The 14,020-nt window shown below is 42.7% G+C and overlaps 1 protein-coding gene across 1 annotated transcript; it reads right to left on the bottom strand.

The window, feature by feature from the left end:
- Positions 1 to 1,058: 1,058 nt before the first annotated feature.
- LOC468547 (probable ribosome biogenesis protein RLP24) lies at positions 1,059 to 1,622 on the bottom strand. Its single transcript, XM_054671922.2, has one exon. The coding sequence runs from the start codon at positions 1,620 to 1,622 to the stop codon at positions 1,059 to 1,061; it is 564 nt and encodes a 187-aa protein (XP_054527897.2).
- Positions 1,623 to 14,020: the final 12,398 nt, after the last annotated feature.

The following is a 14,020-nucleotide window of genomic DNA, read 5'->3' as shown; positions in this document are numbered from 1 at the left end:
TAGCCATAGTGATCAAACCAGGCAATCCGGGTACTGTCCACATGTCATAGTTACACATCATTAGCAAAAAAATGGAGAAAATCAGAGAACAGTCCACGGCTATCATACCAGAAGTGCTATAACACCATATTCAGCAACAGAACACAGGGAACTGAATGGTGAGACACATTTACAAGTAGATACACTGAGCAAAGCAAGTTAAGATTATGTATAAAATATTAGTTCCATGCATGTGTATATCCTGAGGTAATTTTAAATTTAAAAATTGTTTTATGTCCAACTATAATTTTTTTCTTTTTAAATGGTTTTATTTTATGTGCAAATAATGAGCAGATGTTGTACCCATAAATTCTACTTTCCAAAAACAGGAGCTTTTTAAAAGAAAACAACATAATAACTTTTAAAAGGCACTAGGATTCCTCTGCTTCTAGATCATTGCTAGGCTAGAAAAATAAAGTTTTTTCTACCAGGAATCAGAAGTTAGAACTGAGTATTCTCCAAAGTGGAAATTCTAGAGTGTAGTGTCACTCCAGGCAAAGATTATTCAGTTCTCATCCCAAACATCCACAACTACCTATCAGAAAGGTTAAACCAAGTTGAAACAGTCCAGCATAATTAGGCTTCATCAAACAATGTCATTATGCTCTTCTAAGATGCAAATAAACCAAAACAGGAAATACTAAAATCAAAATATTTGACACCGTCATACAAATTGTTAGTTCCTTGTTGTATCCCCCCTTCTATAACATTAATAAAGTGAATATTTTACTGGAAAGAATATTTTATTTTATACATCACTAGCCATGATTTTTTGCCATTAGTGATTATACAAATGCTGCCTAGTGCCATTATCCAAATGACATAACCATTTTACGTCCACAATTCACTTCTATAGTTATAAGTAGAATTTTCATGATTTACATAAGTACATCTATCAGTGAAGATTTAATACTGAGATGCAATCTAACATCCGTAATATCTGGTGTTTTGTAGATGGCAATGTAGGAGAGATATATTTTAATCACTTTTCATTTAAATGAACTTATGTAAAAAATAAACTAATAATTTAGCAGTTCCAAGTCTCCAAAGGGCATTTTCAAATGTCCATAAAAGAAATGGTTACAGAAATGTTTAAGAAGCATCTTCATGTCCACATCCTGTTGTAACTGCTGTACCATTTTCTCTTCCAACTCCTTCCCTTTGCCTGCAAGACGGGCTTGGATAAGATGGATGCTTTGCTTGACTTCTTTGATATCCTGAACTTTCTGTAGCTCTTTATTTTTCTTCAATCTGTTCATTATAAATTTAGCTTGGCGTTTCTGTTTGATCTCTTCAACTCTCTTCATTGCATCAATAGTTCTATTCCATAGCTCTCGCTGGTATTTGATAGGTTCATTTCTATGTCTGTCAAATTCAAATGAATTATCTACTGTAAGCTCTTTACCAGCTGCTTTCTGGAATGGTTTGGTCCGCCTAACTTTGCAAGGATTGCACTTCTTTTTAAAGTGTTTATGACATTTAGATTTACAAAATCCGAACACTTTGCAATCGTTGTGGATGAACATCATGTCATAGCCAGGGTAGATGGGCCCCGAACAGAAATAACACTTCTCGATGCGCATGTTGGACCCGTGTGGTTCCCCACTGACCACACGCCAAGCTTGAGAGCCCAACTACAATTTTTTTTTGACTTTTCATTTTGAAATAATGATAGAGTCACCAGAAGGTTCAAAGAAAGTGTACAGGGAGGCCCAGTGTACCCTATACCTAGCCTCCTTCAGTGGTGGTAACATCTTGAATAATTACAGTACAAAATCAAAATCAGGAAATTGACATTGAAATGCTCCACAGAGCTGATTCAGATTTCATTGTTTTTATAAGCACACACGTGTCTACTTCTATACAATCTTATTACGAGTGTAGCTTCCTGTAACCACCAACACAATTGAGATACACAACGGTGCCATCACAGCAAGGCTGCCTCATGCTGTAACTGCCCAGCGGGTTCACCCTGCTCACTGCCTAGACAGAGCTGTTTTATCAAGGTAGGGAAATTTCTATAGAGAAAGAGTCATTCATGCAGAGCTGTCTGTGTGGGAGACCAGAGTTTCATTATTACTCAAATCAGTCTCCCTGAGCATTCGGGGATCAGAATTTTTTTTTTTTCTTTTGAGACGGAGTCTCGCTCTGTCGCCCAGGCTGGAGTGCAGTGGCGCAATCTCGGCTCACTGCAAGCTCCGCCTCCCGGGTTCACGCCATTCTCCTGCCTCAGCCTCCCAAGTAGCTGGGACTATAGGCGCCTGCCACCGCGCCCGGCTAATTTTTTGTATTTTTAGTAAAGAGGGGGTTTCACCGTGTTAGCCAGGATGGTCTCGATCTCCTGACCTCGTGATCTGCCCACCTCGGCCTCCCAAAGTGCTGGGATTACAGGCTTGAGCCACTGTGCCCGGCCTCTTTTTTTTTTTTTTTTTTTTTTTTTGAGACAGAGTCTTGCTCTGCCGCCCAGGCTGAAGTGCAGTGATGCGATCTTTGTTCACTGCAACCTCCGCCTCCGAGGTTCAAGCCATTCTCCTGCCTCAGCCTCCTGAATGGCTGGGATTATTGGCGCCTGCCATCACTCCCAGCTAATTTTTGTATTTTTTAGTAGTGACGGGGTTTTGACATGTTGGCCAGCCTGGTCTCGAACCCCTGACCTCAGGTGATCTGCCCGCCTTGGCCTCCCAAGGTGGTAGGATTACAGGTATGAGCCACTGTGCCTGGCCAAGTGTTTAGCTTTTTAAGAAACTGATATTTTCCCGAGTGGCTATGCTATTTACATTACTATAAATGTAGAGAAATAGATAATTTTCTCTCTATCTTTCATAATTCTTAGTTGGGATGGGCCACTGTAACAAAAAACAGATTAAAAAAAGACAAATAAACAGAAGATTATTAACATGTATACCTCGTGTAGTATACAGGGAGATACCCAGAGAAATTGGTAAATTTCAAAGAGGTGGCTTTGAACTCACACTTAAATGCCATGTCTGCTGAAACAAAAAGAAGGGTGTAGGGAAAGTTGATTATGCTCAGGAAAAACTGGCAAATAAGAGTAAGATTTGTTATAGAGATTTAAGTCAGTGCCTTCTCCATCAATAAAGGATAACCATCTCCAGTGACTTAGAGTCATCCTGTCCTCCTGGGGTAACGTGGATGATAGGGTAACTTCCACTCTGTTTTCAGAGCTTCTCCTGTGGTTGCAGTTTCCCAAAATAATCAGCTCAAAATAAGAGAGGGGAGAGGAGAGAAAGAGAAGGAGAGTTATTATAAGGAATTGGCTTATGTGATTATGGAGGCCGAGAAGTCCCACCATCTGCCATCTGCAAGCTGGCAGCTGGGGAAAGCCAGGGGTATCATTCGATCTGAGTCCAAAGGCCTGAGAACCAGGGGAGCTGATGATGTAAACTGCAGTCTGAGGGAAGGAGGGAGTGATATTCCAGCTCAAGTCATCTGGCAGAAAAGAAGGGCCAAATTCAGGGCTGGGCGAGGTGGCTCACGCCTGTAATCCCAGCACTTTAGGGGGCCGAGGCAGGTGGATCACTTGAGCTCAGGAGTTTGAGACCAGCCTGGCCAATATGGTGAAACCCCGTCTCTACTAAAAATACAAAAATTAGCTGGGCATAGTGGCATGTGCCTGTAATCCCAGCTATTTGGGAGGCTGAGGCGGGAGAATCGCTTGAACCTGGGAGGCAGAGGTTGCAGTGAGTTAAGATCGCACCACTGCACTCCAGCCCGGGTGACAGAGTGAGACTCTGTCTCCAAAAAAAAAAAAGGGCCAAATTCTCCCTTCCTCTGCCTTAAAGCCCTCAACAGCCCATTGAGGAGGGTGATCCACTCATAGACAGAATCGGAAATGACGTTTTGCCAAGTATCTGGGAACCCCATGACCCAGTCAAGATGAAACATAAAATTAACCATCACAAATGCTGATGATCAGATATAAAACGGGAAGTGGGGTAGGGAGTACTTAGAGGTGGGGGGCAACAGTTGTCACTGCAAACAGGATGGTCAGGGAACCTGGCCTGAGACAGTAACATGTAGATCTGAAGGAGAGAGTAGGGGGCTTGAGAAGGGAAGTAACTCACCCATGACCCTCACCCTTATCCACTAACTCCTAACTCTGTGTTCTCTCCCTGATGATAGCTGGTTGTTTTATTTTCATAAAGTCGTGAGATGTTAGAGATGGAAGTGACCATTGGGGATGGCCATAAGTTTCACTGAAGATCCTAAGTCTATTAAACAAAAAATTGAATTTTTGTGGCAACTCAGATTGATAGTGATGGCTTTCTGGAGCATGACATAGAGCAAGAACCAGAGGTTAGGTCTGGGTTCAGAGCAAAAAGTGATGCTTTCCCCAAGTTCAGCAGGAGGATGGTGACGTTAGACAGTCGGTGGCCCATTCCTCTTCTAGTGTGACCCTCCCATTACACGATGAGGACATAGGCAGCTGGAGTGTAACAGACAGGAAGTGGCTGGATTTTCAAAATGGTCTTTAGCATGAACACTTCTATGCCTTCACTGTCTCCATTATTGACTAAAGGAAAGCAAAAGAAATGGAGGAGGCCGGGCGCGGTGGCTCACACCTGTAATCCCAGCATTTTGGGAGGCCGAGGTGGGTGGGTCACCTGATGTCAAGAGTTCGAGACCAGCCTGGCCAACATGGTGAAACCTTATCTCTACTAAAAATACAAAAAATTAGCTGGGCCTGGTGGCAAGTGCCTGTAATCCCAGCTACTTGAGAGGCTGAGGCAGGAGAATAGCTTGAACCCAGGAGGCAGACGTTGCAGAGAGCCGAGATTGCGCCATTGCACTCCAGCCTAGGTGACAGAGTGAGACTCCCTCTCAAAAAAAAAAAAAAAAAGAAAAAAGAAAAAGAAATGGAGGACTCCACTCTTGGTTACAATGAAAAGAGTCCCCGCCTCCCAAACTTGCAGTTTCTCTCAGGCAACCATTTTATTCCAGGGCTTGGCCAGGCCTCCAGAAATGTTATTTTTCTCTTCTTCTTTGTGGATTCAGCCCAGGGAGGAAAGGTATAATTGCAACCCCACACCCACAAAGATGCTCCTTGGACTTGGATAAAAGAGCACAAGACACCGTTTTTACCCGGTAAAAGAAGATACCTACACAGATCACCAGGACCACACAGTAGGAACAGAGGCCCCCCTTCCCTTGTGCTGCCCAAGTTCCTAGAGGGATCTGAATGAAGCAACTGTTTAACTAATGCAACCATGTTTAAAGTTCCCAAGGGATCCACTCTCTTTAAATGATGCATAAATTGAGTCATTTTGTAAAATACAGTACCTTGATTTATTTGCTTAGTAGCTTTTAGTTTGTCTACTAGGTTTCTCTAAAGAAGAATACAAATGTATTTAGGCATAAATTGTTTTCAATCATTTTCTTGGTGTCTACATTACCCTCCATGTAATATATTAGGGGTTCCTAAGCCACAAATGGTATGATTGAAGGTATAAAAACTTGAAGCTCACTGCAACCTTAAACTCCTGGGCTCAAGCAATCCTCCTGCCTCAGCCTCCCAAGCAGCTGGGACTACAGGTGGGTGTCACCATGCCCAGCTAATTTTTAAAATTTTTTGTAGGAGGCCTTGCTATGTTGCTCAGGCTGGTCTTGAACTCCTGGCCTCAAGTGGTCCTCCCACCTTGACCTCCCAAAGTGCTGGGATTACAGGCATGAGCCACCGTGCCCAGCTCCCATCTCTTTTTAATACACTAGAATTATGAAATGACAGCAGAAAGAATTCACTTTCTAGTTAGCAGTTGGATCAAACAAGTAAAATAATTTGAAGATGAGCAAAAGGAACCTTGTTATTTTTGACTTAAATGTTCTTGAGAACAAAAATGATGATGCCAGGCTTCAGAAGATGGCCCCTTAAGGGTTTAATGGTTGAAAATCATCCTCACTTTCCTACCCCTTTCAACACACACACACACACACACACACACGCAGTGTTGGGCTCAGTGACACCACATAACAATAGCAACAGGCTTAAGGACAGTGCAAGCACAGGTGCATCAGGCTACTGTTGGGAGAAAGGAAACTAGAATGTGCACCGAGAATAAAAAATGGCTTGGGTGAGTCATCAAACAACCCTGTCAAAAAGCAGGATGTCTGATTTCACAGCCTCCATTGCTCCCTCCAACACCACATGGAACATGAACTCCAAACTGATAAAGTCTCAGGCAGGTCAATCACCTTCTACTCAGCCCCAGTGTGAAAGAGGAGGGACTCATATGGAAAAGCCGGCTCTAAACACAGGCTTATCTGTATTGCAAGATGATGAAACATTACAGACAGGGAATTCATTCTCAGGTGAGAATTCAGTAACTGGCACTGGGGACTGTAAAATATACTGGCCATGAGTCCCTTAGGTAGTCGAAGGATGAGACGACCAAAGTCTAACCTGAGCCGACGTTACTGACGTGAGTGTCAGTACATGCATCTGAATCTTACTCTGTCAATTTTCAAGAAAGGAAATGAAAGTAAAAGCATTTGTCACTTGAGGAATTTCTCTGTATGCATGACTATTATTTATTGCATTTCTCACATATTTAAAGTTGCTTTTGAGCCAAACTATGAAGTGAGTAAAACTTGACTTTTGTTTCTTGATTCCTTATTTTCTCGCCTCATATTTTTTTTTTCTTTTGATGGTTAAATTAGTTAGGATACTAGTTTCACTCCTACTACAGAGAGAGTGGCCCCAAATAATACTGATTTAAGTGAGATGAAGGTTTATTTCTCTGACACAGAAAAGTCCAAGCTAGCATGCCGCTACCAGTCATACCAGGAATAGTTTTAGGGACTCAAATGCTTACCTAGTTACTTTGCAATCTGCAACATATGCTTTTTTCATCTTCTCTTGGTGCAACATGGCTGCTCCTGATCCTGCCAATTCATCTGTATTCCCTCCTGCAGAAAGAAAAGAACGGGCACGGGGCATGACTTGAAAGTTGCATGTATCACTTCTGCTCAAGCTCCATTGGCCAGAATGTAGTCCTACACCCACACCAAACTGCAAGGGAGAGATATTTTAAAGCACAGAGTGGTGATTTGGGTTCAGAATGAAGACCCTGAGTGATTTGGAAAAGGCTACATCTGTTCACTATGTGATAAGTTGGTGATTAATTCAAGGCTATACTGAGGAGGAGAGCCAGGAGGCCTGAGTGCACCAAAAAGATGCTGACAGATTCAGTGGTGATAGGAAGTGACCTAGGGCCTGGAGAGAAACTAGGGGACTCCCAGGAAAGCTGGCTTGTGGTGATATAGGAGTTAAAAAGGAATTACTTAGGGAGATAGCAAGGGCATGGGAGTCCTTGGTAGGGCTTTCCTTTTAATGAAAAGCAGCCCCAAATAATTTTCTAACAAAGAGCAGCTGATAAAAGTTGAGCTGCAGACATAGACAAGCAAGCTGGCAGCTTGCTGCACAGATGAATGCCAGCAGGAACTAAGGACTAGACCTTTTCAAGATGGTGGCTCCATCTTGCCTTCTCTGCCAGCCATGTGTACGGTAAGAAGCAGATAATACGGCCCCCATCAACTGGAAAGTCCATTTGCATAAGAAGATTAGGGTAGGGCGACAAGCCTTCCCAGAGAGCTTTGTAAATGTCATACATGATGGAACCAATCTGTGAGGCCTAGTAAATCAGACAACACCTCCTCAAACTGGACTGTAAAACTCGGTGCGTTCTCCACCATCTGGTCCTTTCTGCTCAGAGACTCCTTCTGAGAGGTGAAGCCAGCTGGACTTCCTGGGTCGAGTGGGGACTTGGAGAACTTTTCTGTCTTAGAAGAGGATTGTAAAATGCACCAATCAGCACTCTGTAGCTAGTAAGAGGATTGTAAAATACACCAATCAGTGCTCTGTAAAAATGCACCAGTCAGCACTCTGTAGTGAGCAAGAGGATTGTAAAATGCACCAATCAGTGCTCTGTAAAATGCAACAATTGGCAGGAGTCTAAAAGTAGCCAATCGCGGGGAGGATTGAAAAAAGGGCACTCTGACAGGACAGAAACAGAACATGGGAGGGGAAAATAAGGGAATAAAAGCTGGCCACCCCCCAGCCAGCAGCAGTAACCCGCCTCGGGTCCCCATGAACACTGTGGATGCTTTGTTCTTTAGCTCTTCACAATAAATCTTGCTGCTGTTCACTCTTTGGGTCTGTGCCATCTTCAAGAGTTCTAACACTGCAAAGGTCCATGGCTCCATTCTTGAAGTCAGCGAGACCACAAACCCACTGGCAGGAACCAACTCCAGACACACTTCCTTTAAGACGAAGCTGTTTTTCTTTCTCTTCCCTTCTAACTGTTAAACCTCCACTCCTAAACTCCTCCTGTGTGTCTGTGTCCTAAATTACTCTGGTACCCGACAATGAACCCCGGGTTTTTTTGTTTTGTTTTGTTTGAGATGGAATTTCGCTCTTGTTTCCCAGGTTGGAGTTCAATGGTGCAATCTCGGCTCACCGCAGCCTCAGCCTCCCAAGTTCAAGTGATTCTCTTGCCTCAGCCTCACAAGTAGCTGGGAATACAGGCATGTGCCACCACACCAGGCTAATTTTGTATTTTTAGTAGAGACGGAGTTTCTCCGTGTTGGTCAGGCTGGTCTCAAACTCCCAACCTTAGGTGATCCACTCGCTTTGGCCTCCCAAAGTGCTGGGATTACAGGTGTGAGCCACCACGCCCGGCTGAACCCCGGGTTTATACCCCAGACAACGTAGCCGCTTCAGTGGCGTTTGCTTCATCCTCTTGACCCTAGACCCTCCTGATGTACTGCAAGGTTTGCCATATGCAGGGGAATTGTGGGTAATCCTGGGAAGTTTAATTTGGGAGTAAATTACTTACCTGAACATGTCACTCCCCATCTCAAATCCCCCACTCCGAGCAAAATCAAAAGTGGTTTTTTTGTTGTTTTTGAGAGAGAGTCTCACTCTGTTGCCCAGGCTGGAGTGCAATGGCACTATCTCGGTTCACTGTAACCTCTGCCTCCTGGGTTCAAGCGATTCTCGTGGCTTGGCCTCCCAAGTAGCTGGGATTACAGGCATGTGCCACCATGCCCGGCTAATTTTTGTATTTTTAGTAGAGACAGGGTTTCACCATGTTGGGCAGGCTGGTTTCGAACTCCTGACCTCAGGTGATCCACCCACCTTGGCCTCCCAATGTGCTGGGATTACAGGCGTGAGCCACTGCGCCTGGCCCAAAAGTTGTTATCTTGACTACAAAGCCAGTGTCATCTAGCCCCTGCCCACTGTCTCCAACCTCATCCCACGTGGCCCTGCCCCTTCTCCACTCTGCGGCCACCACGCTGCCCCGGTGGCTACTTCTAAAGCACACAAGCATGTTTCTGCCTGAGGAACTTTACACCTGCTGGCCCTACTACCTACACTGCCTTCCCCCAAATATGTATAAGACAGGTAGCCTCCCTTCTTTCAAGTTTCTGCTCAAATGTCACCTCTATCAAGATTCAATCCCTGCCATTTTAAAACGGTGCTACTCCAAGTGAGGCAAACAGACCGGAGTTTGTCTGTGAACAGTTTGCTGCCATTTGGCCATGAATTGAGCCCAGAAATTTTGAAGGCACACATCTAGAATTTGCTGCAATATCCAAGACAGTGACTTGTCTCACTGACCGGGGTATAGATGAGTTTGGGGGGCTTTGAATTCAGGTGCTGAGTCATGTAGAGTGCACTACATCCTAGTCGTGCATGTTAGGACCACACATACATTTTCATAATTTATTGCATTATCATAATTTTAGCCCTTAATTAGGCTTGCCTTTCAATTTATAGTTTAGCATTATTAGTTGTAAAGACAATTTTGTATTCTGTATTTTGTTTTTGCTTTTTTTTTTTTTTTGAGATGAAATCTCACTCTCGTCCAGGCTGGAGTGCAGTGGCACAATCTTGGCTAACTGCAACCTCCGACTCCCTGGTTCAAGTGATTCTCCTGCCTCAATCTCCCGAGTAGCTGGGATTACGGGCACAGGCCACCACGCCTGGCTAATTTTTGTGTTTTTAGTAGAGACGGGGTTTCACCATGTTGAGCAGGCTGGTCTCAAACTCCTGGCATCAGGTGATCTGCCCGTCTCGGCCTCCCAAAGTGTTGGGACTACAGGTGTGAGCCACCGTGCCTGGTTTTCTGTATTTTTTACCTTAATTTACTGATGGTGACACAAGATTTACTGGACTATTTTTGTCAAGAAAAGACTTGTTTTTTTCCAAAAATAGCAGTGATAGTCAACCAAATAGTGACAACAGATGTTATTTCCAATAGCATAAAAGCAAAATCATATATACTAATTTTACTTAGATATATATTCACTTATGTATTAATATTGGGTTTGTAGCGATCATTGATGGCAAATTGCTAAAAACTATGATGTGTTATTTATAGAGCTGTACTGGCTAATTATGCTTTGAAACCATCAAAACTTAAGCAGGATTTACATAGAAAGCGTGAAAAGTTCAATACCAAAATAATCCTTTTGCTGGGTGCGGTGGCTCACTCCTGTGATCCTAGCACTTTGGGAGGCAGAAGCGGGAGGATCACCTGAACGCAGGAGTTTGAGAGCAGCCTGGGAAACATAATGAGACCTCATCTCTTTTTAAAACGAAAAAAAATCCTCTTAAGGAAAGACTAACAAATTAAAAAGCTGATGGAAGCAGTCACTTGATATTTCATTTACAAACATTAGTAATTTGCAGGTATCTTATGAAGCAGCACTTTGGGTTGCTAAGATTGAAAAGTACAGTTGCTGAGACATTAGTAAAAGATTGAAGAAAGGATGTTTGAGGCCGGGCTCGGTGGCTCATGCCTGTAATCTCAGCACTTTGGGAGGCTGAGGTGGGCGGATCACTTGAGGTCAGGAGTTTGAGACCAGCCCAGCTAACATGATGAAACCCGGTGTCTACTAAAAATACAAAAATTAGCTGGGTGTGGTGGTGGGCGCGTGTAATCCCAACTACTTGGGAGGCTGAGGCAGGAGAATTGCTTGAACCCGGGAGGCAGAGATAGCAGTGAGCCAATATCGTGCCACTGCACTCCAGCCTGGGCGACAGCAAGACTCTGTCTCAAAAAAAAAAAAAAAAAAAAAAAAATTTATTTGGAAATGGGTAAATCTTTGACAGAGAAGGTAGCTCAGGTACCATTTTCCTATGATATTATAGCTCAATGTATTCAGGAATTACAGAAACCAACCAACTGAATAAATTAAGCTAGTATTTTCTTTGCAACTTGACTAATGTACACATATTGCCAATGGCAGTCTTTTTTTTTTTTTTTTTTTTTTTTGAGACAGGGTCTTGCTCTGTTGCCCAGGCTGGAATGCAGCAATGCACTCATGGCTCACTGCAGCCTCAACTTCTCCCACCTCAGCCTCCTGAGTAACCAGGGCTAAGGTGTGTGCCACCACACCTGGCTAATTTTTTGTATTTTTTTTTTTTTTTCTTGTAGAAACAGGGTTTCGCCATGTGGTCCAGGCTGGTCTCAAACTCCTGGGTGCAAGCAATCTACCTGCCTTGGCCTCCCAAAATGAGGGGATTACAGGAGTAAGCCACCACATATGGCTGCCAATTGCAGTTTTTAAAGTATATGTGTGATTTGAAGATGATGCTATCAAATAAATAATTATTTCTTTCAACTTAATTGCCTATGGACACAAGTAGCTCTGAGCTGTTTAAAACTCTGAAGGATTACATTGGCTTAAGTGTAGTTTGCACTTTAAGCTTCCTGTCGGAGTGAGTTCTGATGGTGTAGCCACAATGACAGGAAAGCTTTCTAGAATAGATACACAGATTAAGGATTTTACACTGGAATATAAACCAACATACTGCTTCCTCCATAACATCTTACTACAAAAAAAAAAAGTCAATGTGATGAGCATTATAGTAAGAATTGTGAATTAAATAAAAGCTAATGTGTTAAAATTAAGATAATTATATTTATGTAACAATATGAAAGCTGATTATATGTAACACTGCATGTTGAGGTACGATGTTTGTCAAAAGGAGACCATCCATCAAGAATGTTTGAACTGTGAAACAAACTCTGTGCCTCTGAAAGATTAAAAAATAGGTTGATTCCACCTTTTTTTTGAGACGGAGTCTCACTCTGTCTCCAGGCTGGAGTGCAGTGGTGCGATCTCGGATCACTACAACCTCCAACTCCCAGGTTCCGGCAATTCTCCTGACTCACTTCCCCAGTGGCTGGGATTACAGGCGCACAGCACCATGCCCAGCTAATTTTGTATTTTTGGTAGAGATGGGGTTTCACCATGTCGGCCAGGCTGGTATCGAACTCCTGACCTCAAGTGATCCTCTCGCCTTGGCCCCCCAAAGTGCTTGGATTACAGATGTGAGCCACTGCACCCAGCCTTGGTTCCACCTTTTTAAAGACGTAAATATTGTAAAAACAATCTTGCTGATTTGTTTGATATCATCAGTATTTTGAGTAATCTTAATATTTCCATGCAAGGAAGGAGTACAATATATTTTTCAAAAGATTAAAAGGAAAAAGTAGAAGTTAGAAACTTGCCAGTACGGTTCCTTCAGATGCTATGATTATAGATTGTCATACATGTTCCATAATTATCAATAAAATAGGTGATAATCTTGATATTGCACATCTGTCAAAACTTACCACCACATGTCTTATGAATTTGACAAAATGTTTTGAATTTTGTTTTCCATCAAAAGAAGATACACAAATAGGAAATTCATAGATCTGGAATCTATTTTTTCCATGAAAAAATAGCTTAAATTGACCTGTAATTTTACAGGAGAAATTGCTGGGACTGCCTACTGACGAATGATTAAAGATACATTTTGAAAATACAGCATCACTTGCTTCCTTTTGCAGAAAAGTGAAAAAATTAATATCCTGGGCTTAATCCAATGCTTCAAAATTTCTTCTTCTATTTCTATCACCTTGCAATTTTGGTTTCTCTGTTATAAATGATTTTAAAGCCAAACAGAAATAGTTTAGAACTATATTATGCTCTGTACCCAGAGGTCAGGAGTTCAAAACCAGCCTGGCCAACATGGTGAAACCCCATCTCTACTAAAAAATACAAAAATTAGCTGGGCATGGCTGTGCACACCTGTCGTCCCAGCTACTTGGGAAGCTGAGACAAGAGAATTGCTTGGACCAGGGAGGCGGAGGATGCAGTGAGCCAAGATTGCACCATCGCACTCAAGCCTGGGCGACAGAGTGAGACTTCATCTCTCAAAAAAAAAAAAAAAAAAAAAGTCCAAAACAGATTGAAAAAAGAAAAACTGGTCCTCACCTCGGGTAATTTGAGAAGCACTGATTTAAAATAGTAGCTCTCAATCCTGCTTTATTTCTCTTCATGGCTTTTACTAACACCTCAGATTATAAACCTCTGCCTGTTTGATCATTTGTTTCTTGCCCATCTCTTAGACTAGGGTGCAGCTCAGTGAGAATAGGAGCCTCCTCATTCACCATTATACTTCTAGATCCTCAGCAGTTGCTGTCGCATGGTAGATGGTCTGTATTTGTTTTCATGGAGAAAGGACTCAGTTATCAGGCATAACAAGTGAGGTGAATGAGTTCACTTGGCTAAAGTTGCCCAGGATTTCCTCAGTGTCCAGATGCAGTCTCCTTATCTAATATTAAACATGTCTGTTACCAAATATTCTCTATTAATTAGCACTGTTGATACAGCTCTGTGATCACAGCACTTGTCCTGATTTTCTGAGTCCCGGGAATCCTGACACCTAAGCATACTCACTAATAATTGAATGAGCCATTGAATGAGCCATGGACCTGCTATTGAGAATTGGGGACACACAAATAAATTTTAGATATTTTCCTTTTTTTTTTTTTTTTTGAGATAGAGTCTCACTGTCTCCCAGGCTGGAGTGCAGTGGCATTATTTCGGCTCACTGCAACCTCCACTTCCTGGGTTCAAGCGATTCTCCTGCCTCAGACTTCCATGTAGCTGGGATTACAGGCAC

The sequence above is a fragment of the Pan troglodytes genome, chromosome 17 (genome assembly GCF_028858775.2).
Source record: "Pan troglodytes isolate AG18354 chromosome 17, NHGRI_mPanTro3-v2.0_pri, whole genome shotgun sequence".
Taxonomy (NCBI): domain Eukaryota; kingdom Metazoa; phylum Chordata; class Mammalia; order Primates; family Hominidae; genus Pan; species Pan troglodytes.
Note: the sequence above shows the minus strand (reverse complement) of the source record. Positions and strands in the feature narration are given on the sequence as shown.

Bases quoted from the DNA above. Each gene is read 5' to 3' on its own strand.
- LOC468547 (XM_054671922.2), bottom strand. From the start codon at position 1,622: ATGCGCATCGAGAAGTGTTATTTCTGTTCGGGGCCCATCTACCCTGGC.